This window comes from Carcharodon carcharias, chromosome 4 (genome assembly GCF_017639515.1).
Source record: "Carcharodon carcharias isolate sCarCar2 chromosome 4, sCarCar2.pri, whole genome shotgun sequence".
NCBI classification, from domain to species: domain Eukaryota; kingdom Metazoa; phylum Chordata; class Chondrichthyes; order Lamniformes; family Lamnidae; genus Carcharodon; species Carcharodon carcharias.
Genome location: NC_054470.1, coordinates 141,464,887 through 141,491,367, shown reverse-complemented (window position 1 = coordinate 141,491,367; position 26,481 = coordinate 141,464,887). Strand labels below are relative to the sequence as shown.

Sequence of the window (26,481 nt, the reverse complement as noted above, 5' to 3'; positions counted from 1 at the left end):
ACATTTCCTTGGCCACAACATACATTCTGTGCCTGTGAAATAAAGTTTCAGGAGACACACGTCCATCATTACATAATGTTCTGCATCTACAGAACAAATGAAGCATACAGAGTCCAATAGCACAAAATAACTTCTCATTTAATTGTGCATGTGAAACATAGCTGAAATGAACATAAACTGGTGTTCTTTATCACACCATTAAAAAAGTTAAAGCAAAATGGGGGTGCTTAAGGTGCTTTACATTTACGTTTGTGGGTGCTATGTCTAGGTGCTCCCCCCTCGCTGGCACCAGCATTGGAGACAGCCTGCTGACTCTGCTGTCTTGTTGGCCTTGATTAACTTGGCGGTTGTCCTCTGGCCGGTGGAGCCTGTGCTGGCCCCGCCTGGAGAGGAACAGCCAGTGCAATGGCTGACATCTCCCCAGTCGCTGCAGCCTCATTTAGATGCCATGGTCACTGGCAGAGAGGCGGAGGAGCTGCTGGTGTCATCTGGAACACCGAGAGGAGCCCACAGAGATGACAGGCAGCTCGTGCCCAACGGGAGGTCGCTTTGGACCTCCCTGCATACCATTGATGGACGGGCACCTAGCTGGGATACTGGGTGCCCAATCCATCTCCCACACTGACACTGACCAGCTGAGGCCATTGCCGGTGTGAGGGCTTGCAGGTCTGAGTGCATCCCCAGAGACACATGATTATGTCCCTGGAGCAGGCTCTCCAAGAGAGTCGCCACTCTCTGTCCATGGAGGAGGCATTGTGCTCAACCATTAGGGTCAACGCCGTGGCCATGCTGCACAGGGACCCCTCCCAATTGGACACCATAGCATGCATTCCCTCATGTATCTCTGCCAGATCCTCCCACACACCCTGCTGGACTTCCAGCACCTGCTGCTTAATGGATGACTCCAAAGGCCCATCATCAACTATCGACTGAGCATTGCCCTGGTCTCCAGCAATGCTCTGACAGCCGGCGCTCTGGGCACTCCCTGCCTCCACCTGCACCTCAAGCGAGTGTGAAGTGCCCTCACCAATGTGCATCGATATACTAGACGGTGATCTTATGCCCAACAGGGTGCTGCTACCTGCGCTGGTGCCTGCTTGACAGAGCAGGTGTGATGCATGGTGAGCATGGTGCATGCTGAGCATGGTGGCCCTCCGGGGTCAGGGGTGGGCCTTTAGGCTCCTCACAGTGAAGGGCTGCTGGTGAGCCTAAAAGGGAGAAGAAGGACATGTCATTAGTTTAAGTCATGACACTGTCCCTGTGCATGCCAGGCACCCTGGTGGGACAATGGAGATCTGCATCATGGTGCTCTCATCTTTTGATTATCAATTGGGACTCCAGTTTCAAGGCTCACGTCAATATAGAGGCAACACTACAATAGTTACAGTAGCTGACATTCTCACCTCAGTACACCACTCTTACCTTCATCTGGCAACCCAACCTCACTGCGGCCGGTTGACTGAGGCATATGCCGCCTCTTGAGCTCCAGTGCCTCCTGCACATAGTGCATCAGGATTAGGAGCTGTGGGGGTCCCCTGCCAGTCCACAACCTCCCAGTATTGTTATGGGATGTCTTCTGAAAGGATAGAGGATTATTGATTAGTCCACTCTGTAACTGCATTGCCATTGCAGCCTGACCAACCCCACTTGAGGAACACCTGGCAAGGCTCAGCCGACAGTGCCGCAAGGCACTCTGTCCATGCAGCCGGGCTCACCCTCTTGGCCAGCTCCGGCGTTATTGACAGTTGCCACTCACACTCTGAACACCTCTCAGGTCCACGGTGGGGGTGGCCAGCTCTTAACTGTTCTGCATACTGACCCATGCCAACACACTACTCACCCTTCCCGATCGCAGCAGATCGTTGAAGTGCTTCCGGCACTGCATCCATGTGCACCCTGGATGCTGCCTCCTCCCAGGCCTTGTTGATGAGGTGTGGTGGCCTCCTCCTCCTTGGGGGCAAGGGTTTCCCTCCTGGCTGCCAGCTCCTCCAGGAGGGCAGCGAGGCACACACTGAGAAACGTGGGGCCGACGGCCCTGCCGACCTGCCCTCCTGCCTGCTGTGCCCAACCGCATTGGAATCCATTGAGACTTCAGCATCCTTCGATGGCAGCCTTCCAGGGGCTGCCTGGGCCACTTTTGAATTGGCTGCTAGGTCACCGTTAGACCCAGCAGACATCATGCCCCTGTCCCCGCACACCCCTTCTCGGAGCTTCCCCAGCAGCTTTTCATGCTGGGTGGGCCATAATTGGCCCATCAGTGTAAAATCGCGGTGCCATGCTGATCACAGGCGCCAATCGGGTTTCTGACCGCCCCGCTTGCCCCCGGCGAGCCTGCCCGCCAAGGGCAAAATTCTGCCCATGAATTAGGGACAGGAATAGGCCACTCAGCCCTTCGAGCCTGCTCCACTATTCAGTAAAATTGTTGCTGATGTGACTTTAACCTCCTGCCTAGCCCCGCTAATTTAAAAAGGGAGGTAGAGAGAAAACAGGAAATATAGACCAGTCAGCCTGATGTCGGTAGTGAGGAAAATTCTAGAGTCCATTGTAAAAGATTTAATGGCTGAGCACATGGAAAACAGTGGCAGAATCGGACAGAGTCAGCATGGATTTACGAAAGGGAAATCATGCTTGACAAAACTACTGGAACTTATTGAGGATGTAACTAGTAGAGTTGATGAGGGGGAACCAGTGGATGAGGTTTATTTGGACTTTCAGAAGGCTTTCGACAAAGTCCTACATAAGAGATTAGCGTGTAAAATTAAAGCGCATGGGATGGGGGTAGTGTATAGAAAACTGGTTGGCAGACAGGAAACAAAGAGTAGGAATAAACGGGTCTTTTTCCGAATGGCAGGCAGTGACGAGTGGGGTACCGCAGGGATCGATGCTGGGACCCCAGCTATTCACAATATATGTTAATGATTTCGATGAGGGAACTAAATCTAATATCTCCAAATTTGCATATGACACAAAGCTGGGTGGGAGAGTGAGCTGTGAAGTGGATGCAGAGATGCTTCAGTGTGATTAAGATAAGTGAGTGGACAAAAGCATGGCAGATGCAGTATAATGTGGATAAATATGAGGTTATCTACTTTGGTAGCAAGAACAGGAAGGCAGATTATTATCTGAATGGCTATAAATTGAGAGAGGGGAATGTGCAGTGAGACCTGGGTGACCTCGTACACCAGTCGCTGAAGGTAAGCATGCAAGTGCAGCAAGCGGTAAAGAAGGCAACTGGTATGTTGGCCTTCATAGCGAGAGGATTCGAGTACAGGAGCAGGGATATCTTGCTGCAATTATACAGGGCCTTGGTGAGAACAAACCTGAAATATTGTGTGCAGTTTTGGTCTCCTTATCTGAGGAGGGATGTTCTTGCTATAGAGGAAGCTCAGCGAAGGTTTACCAGACTGATTCCTGGGATGGCGGGACTGACATATGAGGAGTGATTGAGTCGGTTAGGATTATATTCGCTGGAGCTCAGAAGAATGAGGGGGGATCTCATAGAAACCTGTAAAATTCTAACAGGATTAGACAGGGTAGATGCAAGAAGAATGTTCTCGATGGTGGGGGAGTCCAGACTCGGGGTCACAGTCTGAGGATGCGGGGAAGACCATTTAGGACTGAGATGAGGAGAAATTTCTTCACCCAGAGAATGGTGAGCCTGTGGAATTCGCTATCACAGAAAGTAGTTGAGGTCAAAACATTTTATGTTTTCAAGAAGGAGTTAGATGTAGCTCTAGGGGTGAAAGGGCTCAAAGGGTATGGGGAGAAAGCGGGAGCAGGCCATTGAGTTGGATGATCAGCCATGATCATAATGAATGGTGGAGGAGGATCGAAGGGCCGAATGGCCTACTCCTGCTCCTATTTTCTATGTTCCTATGTAATCCTTCACCCCTTGGTTATCAAGAATTTATCTTCCTCTGCTTGTAAACGTTGAGAAGCTCTGCTTCCACCCCCTGAGAGAGATAAAAAAAATTCTCATTTCTGTTGTAATTGAGCGACCCCTTATTTTTAAACAGTGATCCCTAGTTTTAGATTCTCCCACAAGAGGAAACATCCAATCCACATCTGCCCTGGATCTTATATGTTTCAATCAAGTCACCTATTACTCTTCTAAACTCCTGTAGATGCAAGCCTAGCCTGTCCAATCTTTCCTCTTAAGACAACCTGGCCATTCCTGGTATTAGTTTAGTAAACTTTCTTTGAACTGCTTCCAATGCCCTTACATCCTTCCTTAAATAAGTAGACCAGTACTGTACACAGTACTTCAGATATGGTCTCACCAGTGTCCTGTACAACTGAAGCATAACCCCCCTTCCTAATTATATTCAATTCCCCTCACAATAAGCAATAACGTTCTATTAGCTTTCCTAATTACCTGCTGTACCTGCATATTAGCCTTTTGTGATTCATGCACGAGGACAGCCAGATCCCTCTGCATCTCAGAGCTCTGCAATCTCTCACCATTTAGATAATATGTTTTTTTATTCTTCCTGCCAAAATGGACAATTTCACATTTTCCCACATTATGCTCCATTTGGCAGATATTTGCCTACTTGCTTAACCTATTTATGCCCCCATGTAGCCTCCTTGTGTCCTCTTTACAACTTACTTTCCTACCTATCTTTGTATCATGAGCAAATTTAGCAATCATACTTTCTGTCCCTTCATCCAAGTCATTGATATAAATTTTAAAACGTTGAGGCCCCAGCACCGATCCTTGTGGCACACCATTTGTCACATCCTGCCAACCAGAAAAAGACCCATCTATGCTGCCCTCTGTTTTCTGTTAGCCAGCCAATATTCTGTCCATGCCAATATGTTACCTCCTACACCATGAGCTTTTATTTTCTGCGACAGTCTTTGATGTGGCACCTTATTAAATGCCTTCTGGAAATCTAAATACAGTACATCCACTGGTTTCCCCTTTATCCACAGCAAATGTGACTCTTTCTGTGAGTTCTGAAATAACCCTTTAAATGTCTGCTGCTGCCATTCAATTGACCTATCTTTTAACCTCATTTGCCAGTTCCCTTTAGCTAGCTCTGCTTTAATTCTCATATAATTGGCCTTATTTAAGTTTAAAATGCTAGTCTTGGACCCACTTTTCTCTCCCTCAAACTGAATGTAAAATTTGATCATATTATGATCATTGCTACCCAGGGCACTTCACTGAGGTTATCAATTAATCCTATCTGGTTGCACAATAAAACTTTTTAAACTAATCCTGGCTTGGAACTGAATTTTTTGCTCATCCCTGTTAGGTTCTTTGACTCGGCACTCTGTGGACATTCACATTGGGCCTCCACGAGCTCTTGTGGAGTCCTCAACAGCACATTGGAGATTTCTTACCTGTCTTTCTGCTTCCAATCTTGCAATGTAGCTTCTTTCAGGTAACCTCCCCCGCCTTTACTTCAGGTGCTTTCAGTCAGGTCAGAATGCTGCCCCTTTAATTTCCTAGCTTTTGAATTTCTGCTGCAGCTTCCCTGAAGCTCTGGGTTTTTCCATCAGCTGCCACCATGTCATATGTTCAGTAGGTCTCACAAAGAGGTTCTGAGTTTCGTATGGTTGAACATATATGTGTTTGATGATAACACTTAGCTTGGGCTATACAGTGTATATATATGTACATAGTTAAGAGCTAACTTCATGCTTACTTATACACAGCTCTTTGTCCAGTTTCCAACTGACTTTAGTCTCAGGTCGTGTGTCTCTTTACATCACATTGTGGGTGGTACTGTTTCCCTGTCCTACATTAACCCGTGCTATACCAGATACCATTATACTACAGTTATCAACCAATTTGCAGTAAACCTGTAATCTGCATTCTACGAATTTCTTACAGGTTAAATACGGTTGTTTTTATTTCAAAATAAAATGCAGTTAATGTAGTAGTTTTGTGTCATGTTTTCACATAAATCTTCAAGAAATTTGTGCTTGAAGTAACTATAACTGCAGATGGATTAACTGGATCAAGTGCGAAGTTTCCAGAAATATGTTTCACTGCACTGCATTTAAATTTGAGCTAAGATCTTTCTGAGATAACAGTGTTTGGAGGGTGACTATTTTACTAGAGCTTGGTAACTTTGGCTGAAGTAATTTATAGTCTTACTGCTTTGCTACATGTCTAACGAAAACAGGTTGTGAACCATCACTGTTTACACAGAAGAGAAAATTTTCAGAAACTGATTTGAACCACATCATTTAATATTTCCAGATATCAGGCTCTGAGGCAAATTCAATTGAAGCATTTAAAAGGAAATTAGACAGTTACCTAAAAAGGAAGAATGTGCAGGGTTTTGGGGGGAAGGTGGGAGAGTGGCATTCAGCAAATTGCTCATTTGGAGACCTGGTGCAGACACGATGGGCCGAATGGCCTCCTTTTGCACTGTAACAATTCTTTGATTCTGTGAGCAGACCATCATTGTGTTATATTTTACTAATTTCCTTAGTTTTTTTTAATTCATTCATAGGATGTCGCTGGTAAGGCCAGCATTCATTGCTTATCCTAGATTGCCCTTGAGAAGGTGGTGGTGAGCTTCCTTCATCTCTTCATGAAATGCTGCAGTCCAAGTTGTATAGCTACTCTTAGTGCTGTTAGGTGGGAAACTTCAGGGACTGGATTTTCCCCTTTGGAGATGGCAAACAGGAGCCGAATGTGTTTTTGTGTTAGAAACCTTTCTCTGGTAGGAAACTGACTGAGTTTTGAATTTTCCAGGGGACTTAATTGATATGGAGATGGTTTTCCTGTCTAACTAAAGTCTGTGGTGGCAGGAGTGGAAGCTGTTTCAGACATCCATGGCAGCCATCGATGAGATTGCTTGCTGTCCTAGGAGGAGAGAATTTGTGCCAAAACCTGCCATTACTCCTCAGGGAAGCATGATGTCACAGGGGAGCCAGGAGCCTGACTCCAATGAGAAAGAGGAGGGAAGCCCATTTCCCAGGGGGTGGAAGGAAGAGACCTTGCCATGAAGCAGGATCACCTCTGTGTTCAGCGTCTTCTCCCTCTGTCCTCAATTCCTTCTCCTTTCTCACTCCTGCTTGTGCTGCTCCCACAATGCATGTCCCATTCCAGGGTCTCGCTGTTCTTAAGGTCCACACCTCTCCGGAGAACCATGTTATGGAGAGCAGAGCAAGCCACCACAATGACTGAGATCCTTTTATAAGGGTATTGCAGGGCATCACCAGACCGCACCAGATAGCGGACCCAGTGTCCTCTGAGCTCACAATGTCCCATCATTTGTGATCCTGTTGTGTTGTCCAGCATCGATAAAGAGGGCATCTTTCACCTGGTTGATGCAAGAGTGTGCAGCTGCCCGTGAGATGCTGCACAGGCACTCAGTGATGAGGGCACGGAGGTCTGTGACCATCTGCCTAGAGAGTCATAGGGCTGAATTTTATGGTCACTCCTGCTGGCGGGATCTTCTGGTCATGCTGAAGTCAATGGACTTTTAAACGGCTTGCCGCATTTTCTGGCCTCACCCCTGCCACAACAGGGCCATACAGTTCCGCCCACAGTCTTCTGTGGCACTGGTTCTCAGTCATCTAAAGGTCCGTTCGCTTCTGCCTGTAGGTGCAGTGCCCAGGAACAGTTGTCTTCTCTATCGTGGCCCTGTGCTTCATGCACCTCATTCCTTTCCTCTGTCCTCCTGATGCCTAGTGCTTTCCCTTTCCTATGCAAGCTGATGATCCTCATCTCCAGTGACCTCAATTTTTGGCTGCAGCTTCCTGGTGCTCAGGTGGGGTCCAAACAGCTGTCCCCACTTGCCGATGTGCACACAATGCTAGGAAGTTGACAAGCCCCTGAACTGGCAACATTCTTGATTCTGGCTCCTCCCCTGAGCTGTGATGGGCTACTGCCATTTTAACATCAAAGGGTAAAAGTATTTTTACATACCTTTTTAAAATCTTTACACCTCCATGACTGCCCCAGACATGATCCTCGCCACGATGCATCCAGTCTGACACAGACAGCCGCTAAATGCTGGCTTACTCGGTGAATATTGTAAAAGTTTCAGGAGATGGGCTTTTCATAAGTCCCCAATGTTCTTAATGGGCTTCATAATAGGTGTGGGCCAGTTCCAAGGCTTGCACTCTCCCCCATCCTTTGGAAGATTAGGGAGGCAGAAACAGGCAGGATTTCTGGCTGAGCAATGTCATGGCCATTTCTTTGCTTGCCCACCTCTGTTCTGGCCCGATTGGATCTGAGAAAATCCAATCCCAGGATTTTGACCCAGGCACAATGAAGGAGCAGCAATATATTTTCAAATCAGGATGGTGCATGGTTTGGAGGGGAACTTGGAGGAGGTTGTGGTGCCTCCATGTACCTGCTGCTCTTATTCTCTAAGTAGTCAAATGTCACATGCTGTTGAATCCTTGGTGAGTTGCTGCAGTGCATCTTGCACAGATTGCAGCCATGCTGAGCTGGTAGCGAAGTGAGTATGTTTAAGCTGGTTGGATGGGATGCAAATAAAACAGACTGCTTTCTCCTAAATGATGCTGAGCTGCTTGAGTGTTATTGAAGTTGTATTCACAGAGGCAGACAGTGTTCTGTCTTACTCCTTATGTATGCTTTGCAGGTGGTGGAAAAGCTTCATGGAGTTGGAAGGTGTGTCACTCGGCAAAGAATTCCCAACCTCTGACCTGTGCTTATAGCCACAGTATTTCTGTAGTTGGTCCAGTTAAGTTTCTGGCCAATGGTAACTCCCGGAAAGTTGATGGTGGCGGGTTTGACCATGGTCATACTGGAAAAAAGAGACATGCTGCCAGAGTTTTTCATCTTACACTCATCAGGGTGGACGCAAGAATACCAAATTATAAAGGGAGCAACAATGTGTATTGCATGAAAAAAGGGTGCTGAGTGGTTGGCAAGTCGACTCTGGTTGAGGTGTTGCCATAAAGAATGCACCAGGGAACTATTGTCCCTCATACTTTTGTTTAATTCAGAAAATGTGTCATGCCTGGACATGTTCTTTTTGCCTGCAGAGGACAGGTCCTTGTGATGAATCCATGTAGCTTCTAGCAAGTATTATCAAGCCACATTGTAAGCCTGACAATCTTAACTTGGTTATTAGTGTAATTCTTAGCACACTCAGGATTATTCAACAAGTACTGCTGAACTGTGGAATCACATCTAAAGTTATATATAATGTTCTGAGTCTTGGAAGCATGAGGGAGTGAGTATAGTCTGTACTCTGTCTATTGCAAACAGTCAAAGGGACATGCTGTTTCATACGATCTGCTGCTCATTGGGACGTATGGCCTATGTGCCTGGCATCACTGCAGCATTGAAATTCATATATCATGTTACTTATTTGCGTGGTAGGCAGAATGTCTTTTTAGCTTGATAGCTGCATCCTGTTAGTGGGAAGTGCCACTCGTGTTGCTACTGCATTGTGACAGCATGAAATAACTGTTGCTGAAAATTTTATACCCTTCCAGGGTAATTTAAGATAGACTGGGCACTTTTCAGGCCTGAAAGTGGCAGCCTTAGGCCCATTCATGAGTATGCGCAATACACAGCGAGCAGTTGTCTGATCAGGGTAACCGTTACCCTGTAAGTGGCTTTGATGCACTCTATGTTGGCGTTAAGCTTGCACGGTGAACAAATGGCTTGGGCACTATTTATGCGGTTGCTGATAAGGGCAGTAGTGTGTGGAACTGTAGGAGTACCAATAAGTATATTGACCAGTGAAGGTAGATAGAAAGAGAGAGCCCATTAATGGATTTCTCAACTTTCAGACTCATCAACTCAAATTGCCGACACTTACTGCTGGTACACACCATATCACACTGGTGTCCAATAGTTTTCACATGCTACAGCCTCAAAACATCACCACCCTGCCGCACCTGTTGTATCTTATTTAACTAATAAGAGTTTCAGGTTTGAAATATCACTTAAAGATTATTTATACAGTAGTTATACTAGTTAAGCTATAAATTTAATGCTGTACTTGCATCCCCCTCGTCCTAATTTAAACTACTGCTGCAGTTTAGAGGAAAAAGAGCATAGCGCTCACCAACCAGCCACTTACCTGCTCACTTAATTAATGTTAGAAGTTATTATTAAAGACGTTATAACAGGGGACTTGGAAAAGAAATCAGGATAATCAGGCAAAATCAACATGGTTTTGTGAAAGGGAAATCATGTTCAACCAATTTATTAGAGTTCCTTGAAGAAAGAACATATGCTGTGGATAATGGGACACTGGTGGGTGTAGTGTATTAAGAGCTCCAGAAGGCATTTGGTAAGATGCCATATCAAAGGTTATTACGAAAAATTAGAGCTCATGGTATAGGGGGTAACATATTGGCATGGATAGAAGATTGGCTAGCTAACAGGAATCAGAGGGTAGGGATAAATGGAACTTTTTCTGGTTGGAAAGATGTGACAAGCGGTGTGCCACAGGGATCAGTGCTGGGGCCTCAACTTTTCACAATTTATATAAATGACTTGGATGAAGGGACTGAAGGTATGGTTGCTAAATTTGCCGATAAAGATAAGTAGGATAGTAAGATGTGAAGAGGACCTTGGAGGCTACAAAGGGATAGAGATAAGTTAAGTGAGTGGGCTAAGACCTGGCAAATGTAGTATAATGTGGAACAGTGTGAAGTTGTCCATTTTGGGAGGAAAAACAAAAAATCTGCATTTTATCCAAATGATGGAAGACCTCAGAGTTCTGAGATGCAGGTGGATCTAGGTGCCCTCTTGTATGCTTTGGAAAAGGCTAATATGCAGATACAACAAGTAATTAGGAAAGCTAATAGAATGTTATCATTTATTGTGAGGGTAATTGAATACAAAAGTAGGGAGGTTATGCTTCACATATACAGGGCATTGGTCAGACCACAACTGGAGTATTGTGTACAGTATTGGTCTCCTTATTTAAGGAAGATGTAAATATGTTGGAAGCACTTCAGAGAAAGTTTTATAAACTAATACCTAAGTTGCCTTATGAGGAAAGGTTGGTCAGGTTAGGCTTGTATTTGCTGGAGTTTAGAAAAGTAAGAGGCAACTTGATTGAAACATATAAGATCCTGAGGGGTCTTAACTGGGTGGATTGGAAAGGATGTTTCCTCTTGTCGGGGAATCTAGTACTAGGGATTGTAGGGGGTGGTGGAGTGTGTCAGCTTCACCTCTGACTTCTGAGCGGTCCGAATCGCTCCCACTCCCTGGGTTCTAGACCTTGGACTTATTTGGGGGTTGTGACAAAGTGCAGCAGACAACTGGTTTTGGTGCAGGGAAAAAAAAACAGGGTTTACTGAAGTTACAAATGAATTTAGGAGTTCACTGAGATTTACAGACCTACAGAGTACACTTAGTTAAGAATGGGGAACACACGGCATAACGAGGGAAAATTACACTACTAGTCCCCTTACCCTTGTCCCACCCCCAAAACCTAACCAAATTGAACTAGGAGAGGTCAGGAATCATGCTCACCAATGAGAGTTCCTTGATAGTTTGAAATCCAGCCAGGTAAGCTGGTCGCAATTTTAGGGTACGCTCTTTGTGTCCTCTGGGGCCTGCTGTCCCCATGTGGTCCTGGTCTGTGGAATCTGCGAAGGTTCTTCAGTTGGGTGGAGGGCGCGGTTGTGGGTGGTCGATCTTCATGGAGGGCTGCGGTTGCGGCCTTGTTGTCTTCGGTTGAGCCTGCCACCCCGTGCCCCTCGCCATGATGTTGCCTGTGGGCCTGCAAACCTCCAGATCTCCTCCCTTTGCTTGGCTCAGCTCCCTCTCCCTGCTTAAACTCCGCTTCAACTGCTCCAAAAACTGCTCACCTTCCAAAAACTGCTCACCATCCTGTGTCAGCTTCACCTTCATAATAGGTGGCCCAGTTATACTGTTTTTCAAATTTCTTATCTCAATCCAAATCAAGGTTAGTTCTTTGTCTGATTTTGGTGGGCTTCCCAAGGTGATTGTTGTCTCATTGTTTTTAATGGGCTCGCATGATGTTTATCGTTGTCTTCTGTCCCCGTAACTAGTCTTGAACTGAAAGCCATTGTATGTGTGGAGTATTGATGGGTTTGCATAATTGCATTGATTGCTGCCTTCCTGCCGTAGTAGTTAGTAGCGATTATTTATGCAAGATTTTGATGGGCTTTAGTTTCGTGTAAGATGAAGTCTTTCTCTGGTTGATTGTTTTAAAGGGAAGAATGTATTATGTCTCCTCTTGTTGTCTGGTTCCAGGCAACAATCCAAACTGCACTCAGCAAGCCCGGGTTTGTCCAGTCCCAGGCCTTCATGGGCTGCAGGGTTCTACGTTTAACTCAGCAATTAGGTCCTCTGCTATAAAAGTCCAAAAGTCAGATCCTTGTTGATGATATGAAAAATGTGTGAATTTTGAGAACCCTTCAGGATCACTGTTTAAAAATAAGGGGCTGCCCATTTAGGACAGAGATGAGGAGAATTTTTTTCTCTCAGTGGATTGCAAATCTCTGGAACTCTCTTCCTCAAAAGATAGTGGAAGCAGTCTTTGAATATTTTTAAGGCAGGGGTAGATAGATTCTTGATAAGCAAGGGGGTGAAAGGTTATTGGGGATAAGTGGGAATGTGGAGTTGAGGTTACAGATCAACTATGATCTTATTGAATTGTGAAGCAGGTTCGAGGGGCCGAGAGGCCCACCTCCCGGCTCTTAATTCGTAAGTCTGTAGACCTCAGTTCTCGCTGTCTCTCATAACCTCTCTTGGACCACTCCTTGTCTTGAAAAAGACCACAAAAGCATCTCTCCCCTCAACATTTGGAAGTCCTTCACTCACCAAATTCGCAAGTTAACTACTCTATTGAAGCTGTACTCCGTCAAGCTGACTTCTGTGCTACTTACAGAGTGGAACAGAAATTCCAAAGATGCGCTTCCATTGTGTGAATCTCTATGTCAAAAGCATTAATTTATAAAATTTGTTCCAACATAGTGCTCAAAAATTTCATTGACAAATGAATGCTAGGCAGGTAGCAACTTGCACCTCCTCCTTCCCTTGGGGAAACTAGGTAAGTCCATTTAGTGCTATGCAAATTAATTTCTCCCCTATGATCTTCAGTTTTCAAAGTGCTATAATGAAATGCATGAACATTCTGTGTCAAAGCTGCAATTATCTGTAAAACAAAAGCCCTTGTATAACATTAATTAAATTAAATCTCTGTTTTAAATGATATTTTTCTTTATTATTACTATGCTGTTGTATTATGAGAATTTTTAAAAAAATCATTCACTTTAAATTGGGAGCGTAAATCTAATTTAGATTACAACTGCAGGTATTTCAAAGCAGAGGCTAATTCATTCATGGAGGTAAAATTTGAATAATGTACTGTGTGAACAATAAGATGCTAAGGACATTGCTATGGAAACTGCTCATAATAGAACCCTATGTGGGGCGTATGAAGTTCTGACTTTAGCACAAGTGATCATGAGTCTGAAACTGTGTGGGGCCACAATATTTATCACGTATCTTTTGGAGCTTCAGACAACATCAAGTACTTAACAGAGAACAATACAAATACCAGAGCTTTAACATTGTATCCAGTCCAGTACATATGAAATGGATCAGAATATTTTACCAGTAGGAGTAGTAATTTGGAGAAAAGAGTAAAATTGAATGTTTGATTATTTATATGTGTCCCTTATTTATGCCTTTGTCCCTTTGAATTTACTTGTTAAAATCAATAAATCCAACAGTCTTCCAAAATATTTTATGACGTTGAGGACTTAGATGTTGGTTTACATGTGATAGAGAGTGATATAGGAATTATCGACTTAACTAAAACTACACCTAAGCTTTGTTCTTTATGCAAAAATCAATATATCAAACATTACTAGATGTTTATGCAGATATTTCAATTTTTCTAAATTTGTGGCATTTAAGGTTCAAGGCTTCAAACTAGCATTATTTAAATGTAAAAACATTCCACCTTTCAGACCATTCAATTCTGCTTTTCAATAGTTTAAATGTAATTTTTGCCATATAAACTTTTGATCAGCATATTGTAATTTACTATCCTTACCTCTGATTCTTGTGCATTTGTGTACATTTTCTAAGAAGCTGTTAAGTCAATGGCTTTTAGACACCTCTGTATCTTATAATATCCAATACCTAAAATTTGGTCTAGATTTCAAATTGTACATCTGATAAATAAACATTTCGAACAGTTTTTGTTCATAATCTAATTAATTAACATTTTACTGTGCAATTGTGAATAAGGACTCACCCATGAGAATGAATTTTGAATATGAAGTCTTATTAATTCTGACAACAGCATGGAAAGGTTTCTTGTTTTGTTTTTGCTTGGATTTAGTATAAATTATGATAATAAGAATTTCAGAACAGTGTTTCATAGACAAGCTTTATTTAACACAATTCTGTATGTTACATTGATATAGCCAGTTAGAAGAAGACGTGTTTGTTGCATTTATCTTCCCACAACCATTCATTTCACTGCGTGAATCAAATTGGAGAGACCTTTAACCTGGAGCTGGGTATAGAATTAAGCTTTTTAACATTTAAGTCAAAGGATAACGTATAAAGGCAAAGGACTGAAAAGAAACTTTATTTTCAAATAGAACTGCATACTTTATACCTAGTTTCTTATTGCTATGGTGTCATTAACAGGTTGTCAAACCGTGATAAATGAGTTTTGAAAGACCTCTTTATTAACATGGAGTCTTAATTAATCTGAGGTGCCCAAAGAATTTCCTTTCTGTAGGAGTTACATTTCTTGACCAATTTACATTTTTGAACAAAACTGTGATCCATCTGGTAATTACAGCAGTGTACAGAAATTATGGGATCTGACTATTGTATCAAAACAGTTTTTGCAAATGTATTTTTAGTTTGGCTATTAATTTTTCACTCCATAAATTAGGTTGGAAGTGTGAAATGTGTTTTAGGCTGATGCTATTTATAGCCACTGTTATTGGGGTTGTTGAAGACAAACATAAGCAATCTAAAAACAGCTGAAGATAACCAATCCAACTGGAATTATGCATTCAAAACCTATATATTTATATAAAAGCACACAATTATTAGAACCGTGATAATGTATTTTACTTAATGACAGTACTGCATTTTTTTGTTAAACGTAGGGCACTTCTGCTGATGTGATGCTTGGAATTCCCAACATTGCCACAGTAACTATTCTGTCGAATGATAATGCATTTGGAATTATATCTTTGAATATGGTAAGCATCTTTGTCCACCAGTATAATTGTTTAGCATATTTGGTATGTTTATGTTGGGGCAAATTAATGGATGGAAAATTGTTGAGAACATGAACCTGAATTCCTCAAATATATTCCCAGCAAGGAGAGTTAGGTGGTTAGGTGGTTGGGTGGGTGGGGGGACAGCCTTCAGCAATGTAATTTTGTTAGATCATTCTTATTGTTTTTAAATCATGTGTTACAGCACATATAACAGTCCCTATAGTGCACAGTCAGAATAATAAAGCACTTTAAATTCTGAAGGCACTGGAACAGAAGTTTGGTGATGTTGAAGAAATTAGCATTAAGTGATATGTGAACAATGCTTAGATGGAAGAACAAGGACAGGAAAGTAAAATTAGGATTCTGAAAAAAAATGTCAAAGGGCCTTTTAACTGGGCTGTGCCAAAATAGGGCAATAAAAAAGTGATTGCAGCATTTTTTTTTTGCTGTGCTATTTTAATGTTCTTTTACAATCCTGTTGTACAATACTTCAGAAATTACATTTGACCTACAGGATGTTTTGCTATATCAAACGTGTTATAAAATGTAAACTGTTTTTGAAGTTGAATTGTACTAAAAATTGGAATGGATGGGAGTATCCTCTTCTGCTTTATAGTTGTGCCAGCTTTCTCAACTAACATTAGCTGAACAGTGATGGATAATCCTTCACTTTGATTCTTCAAATCATCCCGCTACTGCAGTTTCATGATTGACTAGTAGCACCATTTTTGAGCCAAGTGGGATTGCAATGTCCAAATTTAAATTTGCAAAACTAGATCACACCTGGCACTCCTCAATGCAATTTTCATAAAACCACTTGGACAACAGAAAATAATTAACCATGGGATGAGTATGCCTCAACCCATCAGAAGAATATCTGAACTCCTAAAAATGGAACTGACTAATAATATTTTACCAATATAAGGATCTACTTGTATCTCTAACAGTTTGCATACAGTTGCTGAGCAAAGGTGCCCAGTAAGGACCTATCAACCCAGGAGCCATTATGTATTGTTCTCATTTAAAAGAGAAGTTTTCAGAATAGTAAACAATATGGAGAATGCGGACACCAAATTGGAGAAGAGGCTGCAGGTTTAAGCATCTGAAGACACAGGTGGGGATGCCAAGGGGAGGTGATTTTTGGTAGGGAATTCCAGCATGCAGGAGTATGATGGCTGAAAGAAGAACTTTAATTGGTGGAGTTGGAGGGGTGGGGAGTTAGTGAGGAATATTAGAGGATTGTCTGTTGATGTGTATAGTTTTCCTTTTCCCTAACAGCTCCTCTTTACTTGAAAAATGCATTATGCCTCTTTACAAACAATATGGAAACACTCAATCCTTTTGCATCATGAGGAGATATTCCATTATAATTGTGAATGAATCTGCCACCCACATTAAAGTAGAATGGGAACTTTTGTACAAGCTCAGACAATGGGATTTTTACTGAAGCTAGTAGTGCTAATGATGGGTCAAAATAAGAACTTCAAGTCCAATCTTTTGAAGCCCACAATTGAAAAAAATGATAAAACTACTAAAAATAGCATAAGAAAAATTTATAATGAAGTTTAATCAGATTAGTGTGATTAAATATTTATGTTTAAAAGCACTTCAGAACCATAATGTTTAGTTTGTACACTTGAAAACAAATAAAATGGTGAATGAAAAATTAAGACGTTTTCAGCAAATGCTTTAAATAATTTGATTAGTTTGTTTTGTTCACTTTCTCTTTGGTAAAAATTTGCAACTTCCAATGAGTAAATTAGAATAACAAAATTGCTTTTGCTTATATGGCAATTAACTGGAAGAAATTTACATAGCGCTCAAACATATGAACTGGGAAAATCTAAATATGAGCTAATTTGCAGAACACATGGGGAAAAGCATTGTGATGACTACTAGGATGTGTAAACATTAAACGAGGGCTGTGAGATATGGAATTATTAGGAGGGGATGTCAGGACGTGGAAACACTGGGGGCGGAATTTTCCCTTCCAGCCTGTGGCGGGTTTCGTGCGGATGGGACCGGAGAATCCAGCAGTAGTCAAAAAGTCGGAAATCCACTGGCGTAAAAACAGTTGGCAATTCTCCCAATGGCGGGTTAATGTTGGGTCAGTTATCCTGCTGACTAGTGGTGTGAAAGCTATTTGCATTTATTAACATCTCATGAATGCTCATTAAAACAGCTGCTTGCTGGAATCTTATCACGCCTTCCAATCTTGTGCCACCCCAGCGGGAAATTAAGTCAACCTCAAACCCATTTGAAAAGGGGTGGCGTATACAAATCGGACTTTGAGGTGAGTGCAGCATACATCCTATCTGCCATAGTGGTGCACCGGTCTTGTTGAAATGAATGCCACACTGTTGAGACTGGAGGTTTGGTCTGCTCCTGCTCTTTGCCTCTGTTGTCCCAAAGAACACCACTGTGCTATGGTACTCATGCAGGCCTCCACTTTCAGACAGTGACCAGTCCTGCGGCTGGGGTCTCCTATTTCTCTTGGTTCAGACCGCTGTCCACATGGACATCACTGTGCAGTGGTAGTCAGACAGAACTCCACTTTCAGAAACTAGCACTTCAACTGGGGGTGGGCTGTGAGGCAGGGTGGGGACGGTGAACACAAGGTGGGCAATGGGGAAGGAAGGCTGTGAAATGGCATTGAGGGGGAAGAGTGAACACAAGGGGGGCAGAGGGGAGGGAAGGCTGGCTCTGGAATGACAGTAAGGAGGAAGGGCAAATGCGAGTGGGCCTTACTGGGGTCGCCCTCTGACTTGTTGTTGCCATATGAGTGAACAGGAGTCTGCTTAGAAAGGAGGAAGGCCTCCTGGTGATGAGAGCCACTGAAAACCAATGGCCTCATTAGCACTGTTAAAGGGCTACACAGAATTCAGTGGCTTCACATCACAGTCACTACATCTCAAGAGTAACACGTGGGAGTTTAGAATTTGGGAATGCAGGCAATAGTGAAGGAGGCACAGCTGCATCATATATGGCATTCCATCAATGAAGGCCTGTCATGTGTTCACAAGAATTGACATTCCTAACGGGCCAAAGGGCATCCATTCATTGACCATGAGTAACTGACTGGTCATTAATATGCCACATCAGACATTGGAGCACAGAGTTAGGTTGGGCCACTCATCTCAATTAAACCTTAGCATCCAACGCAGGGCACAAGATGTGACATATTTGCGATGCCATCTTGCTCACCTCGATATGTATGCTAGTGTCTCAGGGACAAGGTGGCATCAGTCCCCATGTTAGTAGGGCAAGAAAATCTATGGACCCTTAGTTTCCATATGTTTCATCTTCTTAGCTTCACTTTCTTGCCCCTTGAATCATTAATGTCTTCAATGTTTCCTTTCAGAGAGAAGGCAAAAGCAGATATGGATCCAGGGCTCAATGTTACCTTTGTTAGGATGCTAATGTAATGGAGGAGGTGAAGGAGGGAGAGGCGACGCTGCACACAGCTCAGCAGGAGGCCATGCCTGAGAGACATGGTCAAGCAGAGCCAGAGCATGAACATGAGTGTCAGGCGGAGAGACCCAGACAACGGAGGTGAATCGCCAGACCTAGGATTTATTGTAAGAGTCTACTATTCACAAATGAGCCCGTGGCAATGCTGTGCACGTCCCAAGGTCTGGTACATCACGTATGCCACATTCTTCGTGAAGACCTGATGCCATTTGGAGTTGGAGTGTATCCCCTGCCAGTGACTTTGAAGGTGACCGCAGTGCTCAATTTCTTTGCCTCTGGGTCTTTCCAGGGATCAACAGGGGACCTGTGCAGCATCTCTCAGTTTGCAACACATTGATGCATAGAGGTCACAGATGCCCTTTACAGGAAAGCCCATCAGTATGTCAGGTTTGCTCTGGACGAAGAGAGCCAAGGTATGAGATTCACCGGCTATGCCACTATCTCAGGCTTCCCAAGAGTGCAGGATGCAATAGACTGCACCCATGTGGCTATATGGGCTCCATGATAGCAGCCCCTAAAGTTTATAAACCACGAGGGCTATCATTCCATCAATGTACAACTGGGGTGTGATCACCAGAAGCACCTACTGCATGTTGTGCATGGTACCCTGGGAGTTGCAATGACTCCGACATCCTGAGCCACTCCCAGGTGCCTGAGATTTTTGAGCAGCTATTACATCTGCAGAGATGGCTGCTTGGGGATAAGGGGTACTGTGCCACTGAAATGCTGGCTGATGACACTGGTGCGCCGCCCTCAGAGTCGTTCTGAGGAGAGGAACAACACTGCTCACAGCTCCACATGCTCCCTTATAGAGCAGACAATAGGGTTTCTGAAGATGTGTTTCAGATGCTTGAACCTCTCAGCTGGCTCACTACAATATACTCCCAACATGGTTTCCTGCATCATTGCGGTGTGTTGTGCCCTTCCCAATCTAGCACTGCAAAGAGGTGAACTCCTGCCAGAGGATGAAATGGAGGAGGATGATGAGAGCTGATCGGAGGATGAAGAACTGGAGGCCCAGGAACCTCAGGAGGCTGCTGAAGGTCCAAGCATGATCATACCATGGAGGAAGGAAGGCGTGGGAGTTGTGCCCATGATACTTCAATTGCTGACAGATTCCAGGAAGAGTACAGTTAAGTGAGGGCCTATGGCCACATCTCTCCTAGCCCTCAATGACATTCCCTTTCACCTCAGGGGATGTCCAACCACTTTCAGTGAGAACGAGTCCTGTATTCACACTTGCGTGTTCTGGCTTCATGAATCACCAGGCCATGATCTCTGCTTTGATCCGCGGTGCCTTGTGAGTGAGCTGTCTCTGGGAATTGAGAATCCACTGAGGCACAAAAGCGATGCGAGAGAAGACTTGAAGCCTTCACCGCCATCTAATGATGCAAACACTGCTACGACAGAGATGTGGACATGCCTAGAGATCTCCTCCTCCCGTGCAAGTCTTGTCTTATGCCACTATCACTGAGGAGACACAAATGCTGCTTGAATATCAATGCTGATGTGCTGCTCTCACTCAGTGGTGTTCCTTGAGGGAGAAGGGTTAGTAACGCTGACATTACACACTTCAAAAAAAGATTTAAACACTTCTCCCTGACATCACACAAGGGTGCAGAGACTAGTTCTACTGAATGTTAATCTCACAGTGAGACACTGTCACTGAGTGGGAAGATGGCTAAACCTCGACTAAAGAGGATTCCAGTGTACAAAATCACAATACCTTCAGTTGACTAAGATGTTCGCATAACCATCAAATGTATTCACAGAAGTGCAATCTCATTACAGTTGTAGAATACCCATGACCCAAAAGTGACATAAATTTTTCTTAACTTTCCTAACCCTACCACTACGCCTGAGTGCAGCCCCATCATCAGCAGAGGCAGAGGCAGCCTGCTGACTGCTACGTTTTGATGCCTGTAATAACCTTGGTGGAAGTCCTCTGGTGGCCCGAGGCCTGAAGGGCCCCGGCCTGATAAGAGTCACCTATTCGGGGGCAGAAGCGCCCTCTGCGGCATGAGCAGCTGGAGTGGATGGGTTCACATCCTCCGCAGCTGTATACCTTTGGGGTGTCCTGAGAGGAGGCCCCCGGGGTCTCGGAATGATGCTCATCCTCCTTGTGGTTGCTCAAGGGCCCCGCCCTGACTTCTGAAGGAGATGGTGTACCTGGAGGGAGGTCAAGGTGGCTCGTCCTCATGTCACCTACATCCTGATGGTGCCACCAGGATGTGTGGCCATGGAGTGCAAGTTCGAGCACAAATCCGGCAAGTCCTGCTGGACCAAGCTCTCCATGGTGGTCGCCAGCCTTCCCATGGTGACCTTGAGGTGCTTACATGTCGGAGGCACAACATCAGACAGAACACAGACGCATTCCTCCACATTCACTCTAGTCTGCTGAGTGACTGTTGAATCTCTGTCTGATGTTCTGCTGCCTGTCGTTGCATCTTCAGCATTGAGTTGGCGGCCACTTCCAGAGTCTCATCATCTGACTTGGTCTGAATAGGTGGCTGGTCTCCAGCAGCCCTCTGAATGCTGGAAGACTTGGGCTGTTCCTGCTTCCAATTGCTGCGGAGACATGTCAGTGAGATGTTCTCCAGAAAGTGAGTCCAAGCCTAATTTGCAGCTGTGCCCCACCGAAGTGTGTGCCTCTGAGCTGGTGGACGATGCATGTGAGCTTCCTCTTCAGACATGGTCTGAGAGCTCGGACTGGTGCTTGACTATGTTGTGGGCCTTGGCCTGCTGGTGCCTAGAAAATAGAAAACAGAGTTTCAGTTAATGAGCATGAGCTATATAATACTGCATGTGAATCTCTTTGAGTGCCAGGATTTGGTGAAGTGATGGAGCTGTGTTCCGTACTAGGTTGCTGGGAGAGGCTGATCTCCCCTTCCCCACAGATCCCAGTCTTCCCCAGCCAGCACAGCAGCAGCTTCCTCAAACTCAGTGAGGGCAATGATCTTGGGTCGTCCCTCCCGATCTGCGATCTTGCGCGCCTGTTGTATGCCAGTTTGGCCTGTATGAAGAAGAAAGAAAGGCATGTGATGAGAAGGAATGGAGCATTGGTTAGGTGAGATGCTTATGTGTGGTGAGCCCTCCCCAGAAGGGATGGAGTGTAAGCAACAAAATGATGGAATGGTGGTGATGTGAAAGCCTCTGTGAGAGAATGAGTGTTGATATGTGTCTCCCACTAATGGTTGTGTGAGATCCCTGAAGAGAGTAGCTGTTTAAGTGCACGTTGCCATGATGAGAGTTTAATATTGGAGGGAGTTAAAGATGACTCATGCTGGCAGAGTGGATGAAATCATTCATCCTCTTCTTGCACTGGACGGCATTTCGGGCATGGTTGCCAGCCACGCTGACCTGCTCTGCGAAGTCCTCCCAGGCCAACGACGTGTAGCTGCTGCGCTTCCTGGAGCCACCTCTGGGATACAGGACATGCCTGTGTGCTCGCACTCCCCTGATCAAGGCCTGAAGGGCCTGGTGGTTGAGGTGGAGTGCTGCCGTATTCTTGAGGCTTTCGTCCGCTGCCTTGTGGCTGGAAGGCATCTCTGTGGGTGGCTGGAAGGCATCTCTGTGGGTGTCTTGAAGACCAGTGGGCTGGAGAGAGTGAGATGCATGTGCTGGACTGGCATTTAAATGTGGCACCAGGACCTTCGACCCTGCCAGCTGACAGTGGGCAGAAGAATCAGCTCCTGACCCACCAGGTGATTTGGCTCGATAGTTGCCTGTACATAATTAATGAGCTTCCAAGCGCAGAATTGGGCACAGGTTCCTGCCATTCTGCCAAAACCACCAGCCACCACACTTAGCCTCATAAATGGAAAATTCTGCCCTGGGAGTGGTGTCTTGAAGATGCAGATGGAATGTGATTGGGATTGATGTTTCATGGCATCAGTGGGATTTTAGGAGCATTTATTATGGAGTCATGGATCTGAGGCACTGGCTGGGGTGAGTAGGGTGTTTTTCCAAAATCTGGGGTGGAGGGGGATCTGATGACCTGGGAAAATTGATAAGAAGTGTTTTGGGATATATGAGCTTTGAGATCTGGAATCATGCTTGCAATATATTTTGGGGCAAAGGGCAGTGAAATCTGCAGGCCTTCATCATCCATTATTTCATTCCTGGAGGTTTTAACCAAGGTGCAGATCTTGTTTCTCTGCACAAAGATGAAAACTTGCTCTTAGTTGTTTATCAGGCTTCGTGTCTCAAAATCGTATGTCAGATTTTGGGGATAAATTGTTTGAGGATATGAGACAAGGGGGTTTGTTGGTGGGGAGAAGATCAGGTTGCAGCAAGGTGGGAGCCTAGTCATGGTCAAAACTTTATTATGTAAACTAATTACTTAGCCAGGCATTGATTATAAAATTCTGAAAAACATAGGGCTACCTTTTACATGGGTGGGGGGCTAGGGGGTAGGGTGGGAGGAGGTGCTGATGGCTTGCCACCCCGCCCCCACACCCAAAGGCAAGTCTCTAGAAGCCTACATGACTGGAACAAGCCGGCCCTGCAGCCATAACACTCTGGGGGTCGGCTAAAAAGGTTGAACCTGGGACCTCTGCCCCTCAATGCGATGAAATCTGCCCTTGCGTGTTGCCAGCCAACCTGATCATAGAATCATAGAAACAAGTATCTGTTGCGTGTTTGTAGGTAGTGGGCAGGACAGCAGTGATGGAATATAGGTGGTGGTTTTGTCTTCAGTGTGATTCCAGTTAATTGAATTGATGAGCATATTCATGATGATCAACGGTCATGATGGAAACAGAGTTATAAAAAAATGTGCCAGAAATAGACAGGGAAGGAAATGTTATGGGGAGTAAGTATTATTTGACATATTGGTGAGATATAGCTGGATAGGACTTAAACTAGAGCCTTTGATTTAGCTTCGAGCGTTAAGTTTGAAATTAAGGATGAGCACCAGTGCTGATTCCTATACATTTCAACGGCAGCCAGTTGGAGAAAAAATGTCTAGATACATCACCAGAATTTGTTTGCTGTTTAGGAATTGTGGGTCATTTTTGCATTTGGCTCAAGTTGAAATATTTCCTCCTGATTGGGAGTTATACATGAGATCTTCCTTATCATTCTTTGATGACAGAATACTTTAGAATGAAAGTACTTGCTTGCTAGAAAAATCTTATGATAAAATAAGAGTAAAAGTATATTGCCTATGTAGCTCATTTTTAAATACTTGGAAATTTTACTTAAATAATTAAATTAATTCATACCATATCCATATTTTGAATTGACTCCTTGTTTAGCTACAAAATTTCAATTTCATGAAAAATGTCTTTTATAACATCATGGGGAATTAAGAGTTTGAAAAGAAATTAATCGACGATCCAAATCCAATTCCTTTGTAATATTAATGTCAATACAATATTAATGTCAAAATTAGTTGCCTGGGAGAACGTATGTGCAAGAAATGGAAGCATTACACAGTGAGAATATGCTTGAGCAATGCAGATACAGCTTTCTATCTCTAACCACTGTTGAAGGAACTTTAGAGTCAGTACTGGTGATCTTACTGGCAAGATGGCAAACAATATTCCGTTTCCAAGGAGCAGCCGTGTTTTATTTTAATGAGCACTTTATTCCTAACAAGTGACAACAACTATCACAGATTTTTATGTCATTCGCTCATTTATATTAAAACTTGACTCTTTAAATTTTGCAAACCGCATGCATTTAAAGGTTGACAGGCTTATGCAAAATGTGTTTCCCATGGAATTTAATGCTATTAATGAACACATTACAAATTAGTTTAATTTGCCTGTGAGAGTTGCGTGTTGTCAGGGTTACGGATCTGTCTATGCTGTTCAGGCTGAGAGGTATATTGCTGAAATTATATTTCTTTGTCTCTCCCTCAGTCTTCCATAATTATAGTGGATGAGGCAAGAGATACAAATAAATTTGTGCTGCTTACTCTAATCAGAATGAAAGGAACCTATGGGACCGTAACTGTGTACTTTGAGGTAAGTGATATCAAATTACTTTTTTGGTCTCATCTTAGCTTAATAACAGAAGTCAGCATTTGGTTTACTGCCACTGGCTGATTAATATAGCACAGGTCACTTGTGAACAGCCACCTGACTTAACCATCAATTAGTATCATGATTTCAGTTTCTGGATCTGATGGGATTACTTCTTCTGAAATTTTCTTTGGATGTCCTTTACTGTTCTACAACTACTTTTTTTCCACGTAATTTTGAATTTTGCCTTTCCAGAACAGCATCCAGTTTCTTATACAATGTGTTTGTTTTGTGTGATTTTGCTGTTTGTTTTTATTTGACCATAAAATTATAACAACCTTCAGATGGAAATACCTTGCACCTACTGCCTTTGACATCCTCAACATGTACTTCATAGCCAATGAATTATTTTTAAAATATATTTATTGTTATTTAGGTAGATATGGCAACGAGTTTGCATGAAACAAGTGTTTCAGGGAAGAATGTTGACCAGGACACTTGCAGAACTATCTGGCTTTTTTTAAAAGAACTTTCTGAATAGATAATGGGGCCTTAGTTAACCAAAGAATCTAACAGATGGCATATCTAAAAATGCAGTATGCCTCCAAGACTGCAGCAAAATCTGTTAGAGCAGAATTTTCCATGCCTGCTGGTGTCGGCTGTGTTTGACGGTGTGAGAGGACAATATGTCGAGAAGGCCAAAAATTGGTTTCACGCTGTTGTGAAACCATTTTGCAATCATCGGCTTTGCCCGTCAATGGCAGGCCGTGTTTCCCACCATCGGACATCCAGAACTTTATGGTAATATATCTGCATATTATTATAAGCCCAGCTCGCCGGAGTCATCCCCCCACATTGGATCATCCGATCAGTTGGCGGGCAGCACTTCGAGGAGAAATTGGAGGTGACAGCACAGTAACGTTGCACCGCACTCACTAGGATCGCCTGTTGGACATCAAGGTTCAGGAGCTGCGCTTTCAAGTGAGGGTACGGGCAAATTGTATTTTGCTGGCTGGCTGACAGTGCAGTGCCGGGGCAAGGGCTGCCCTGTGGTGGATGGTAGCGTGCAAGCATGTGCAGGGGGGCGGCGGAGTGGAGGGAAGCGATCCCACACTAGGGAAACTTTGTATAAAGTGACCATTAGTCTGCAGCTAAGACAGTTCAGGCGCAGCCACATTGACATGCGTGGAGTTGGGCCTCTAGCTTATTTGCCTACTCAAGCAACGCAGAGGCATGAAAATGCCACCAAGTGCTCCAGAGCTTTTCAGCCCTTGAGCACAGACTACAAACCAATGAGCATTTGAGTGGATTACAAAATAGTTAGATGCTTGCGCACGTTGTACAGTCTCCTTGCTAAAGCTGGCCATGGCACAATCTCTGGTGGAGGCACTCACAGCCCCTTGCAATGTCATCATTCCGGATTGGACCAGTTTCCATCATAGTTCAAGCTAAAAGTGCAGCTTTGCAGTGCAGGTTAGGAGAATGCCTGCACCTAAGCTGAGAGCACAGCCTGCAGTCCAGTGGGCAAAGCTAATCAGTCAGGTGGAGTGATGAGGAAGTGGATGGAATTTGGGACAGCCATGCAGTGCACTAAACTCTGGACATCGAGTGGTGGCCTGCATTCTCTGGGATGTGTTAAGGGGCTTTCAGCCTTAACCAAGAGAGGTTCTTAGAACACCCAAGCTAACCCATGTGTCTCTCTCCTTCATCCTGCAGGAAGAGTACATCAGATGCATGGAGCCTGGCGACCTAGCTGTATGCCTTATGGTTTACAGAGAGCAAAGACGAAAGAGAAGAGAGCGACGGAGGTGCCTAGCTGGGCAGAGAGAAGAGTAGCACCCTCAGGAAGAAG

The 26,481-nt window shown here is 44.1% G+C and overlaps 1 protein-coding gene across 1 annotated transcript in view; it reads left to right on the top strand.

Annotated features, from left to right (window-relative positions):
* The window catches only part of adgrv1 (adhesion G protein-coupled receptor V1), a 723,938-nt gene that overhangs the window by 11,130 nt on the left and 686,327 nt on the right, over positions 1–26,481 (top strand). The window contains 2 exon segments of the mRNA XM_041185339.1: positions 15,073–15,168; positions 24,528–24,632. Coding sequence (XP_041041273.1) covers positions 15,073–15,168; positions 24,528–24,632 — 201 coding nt within the window.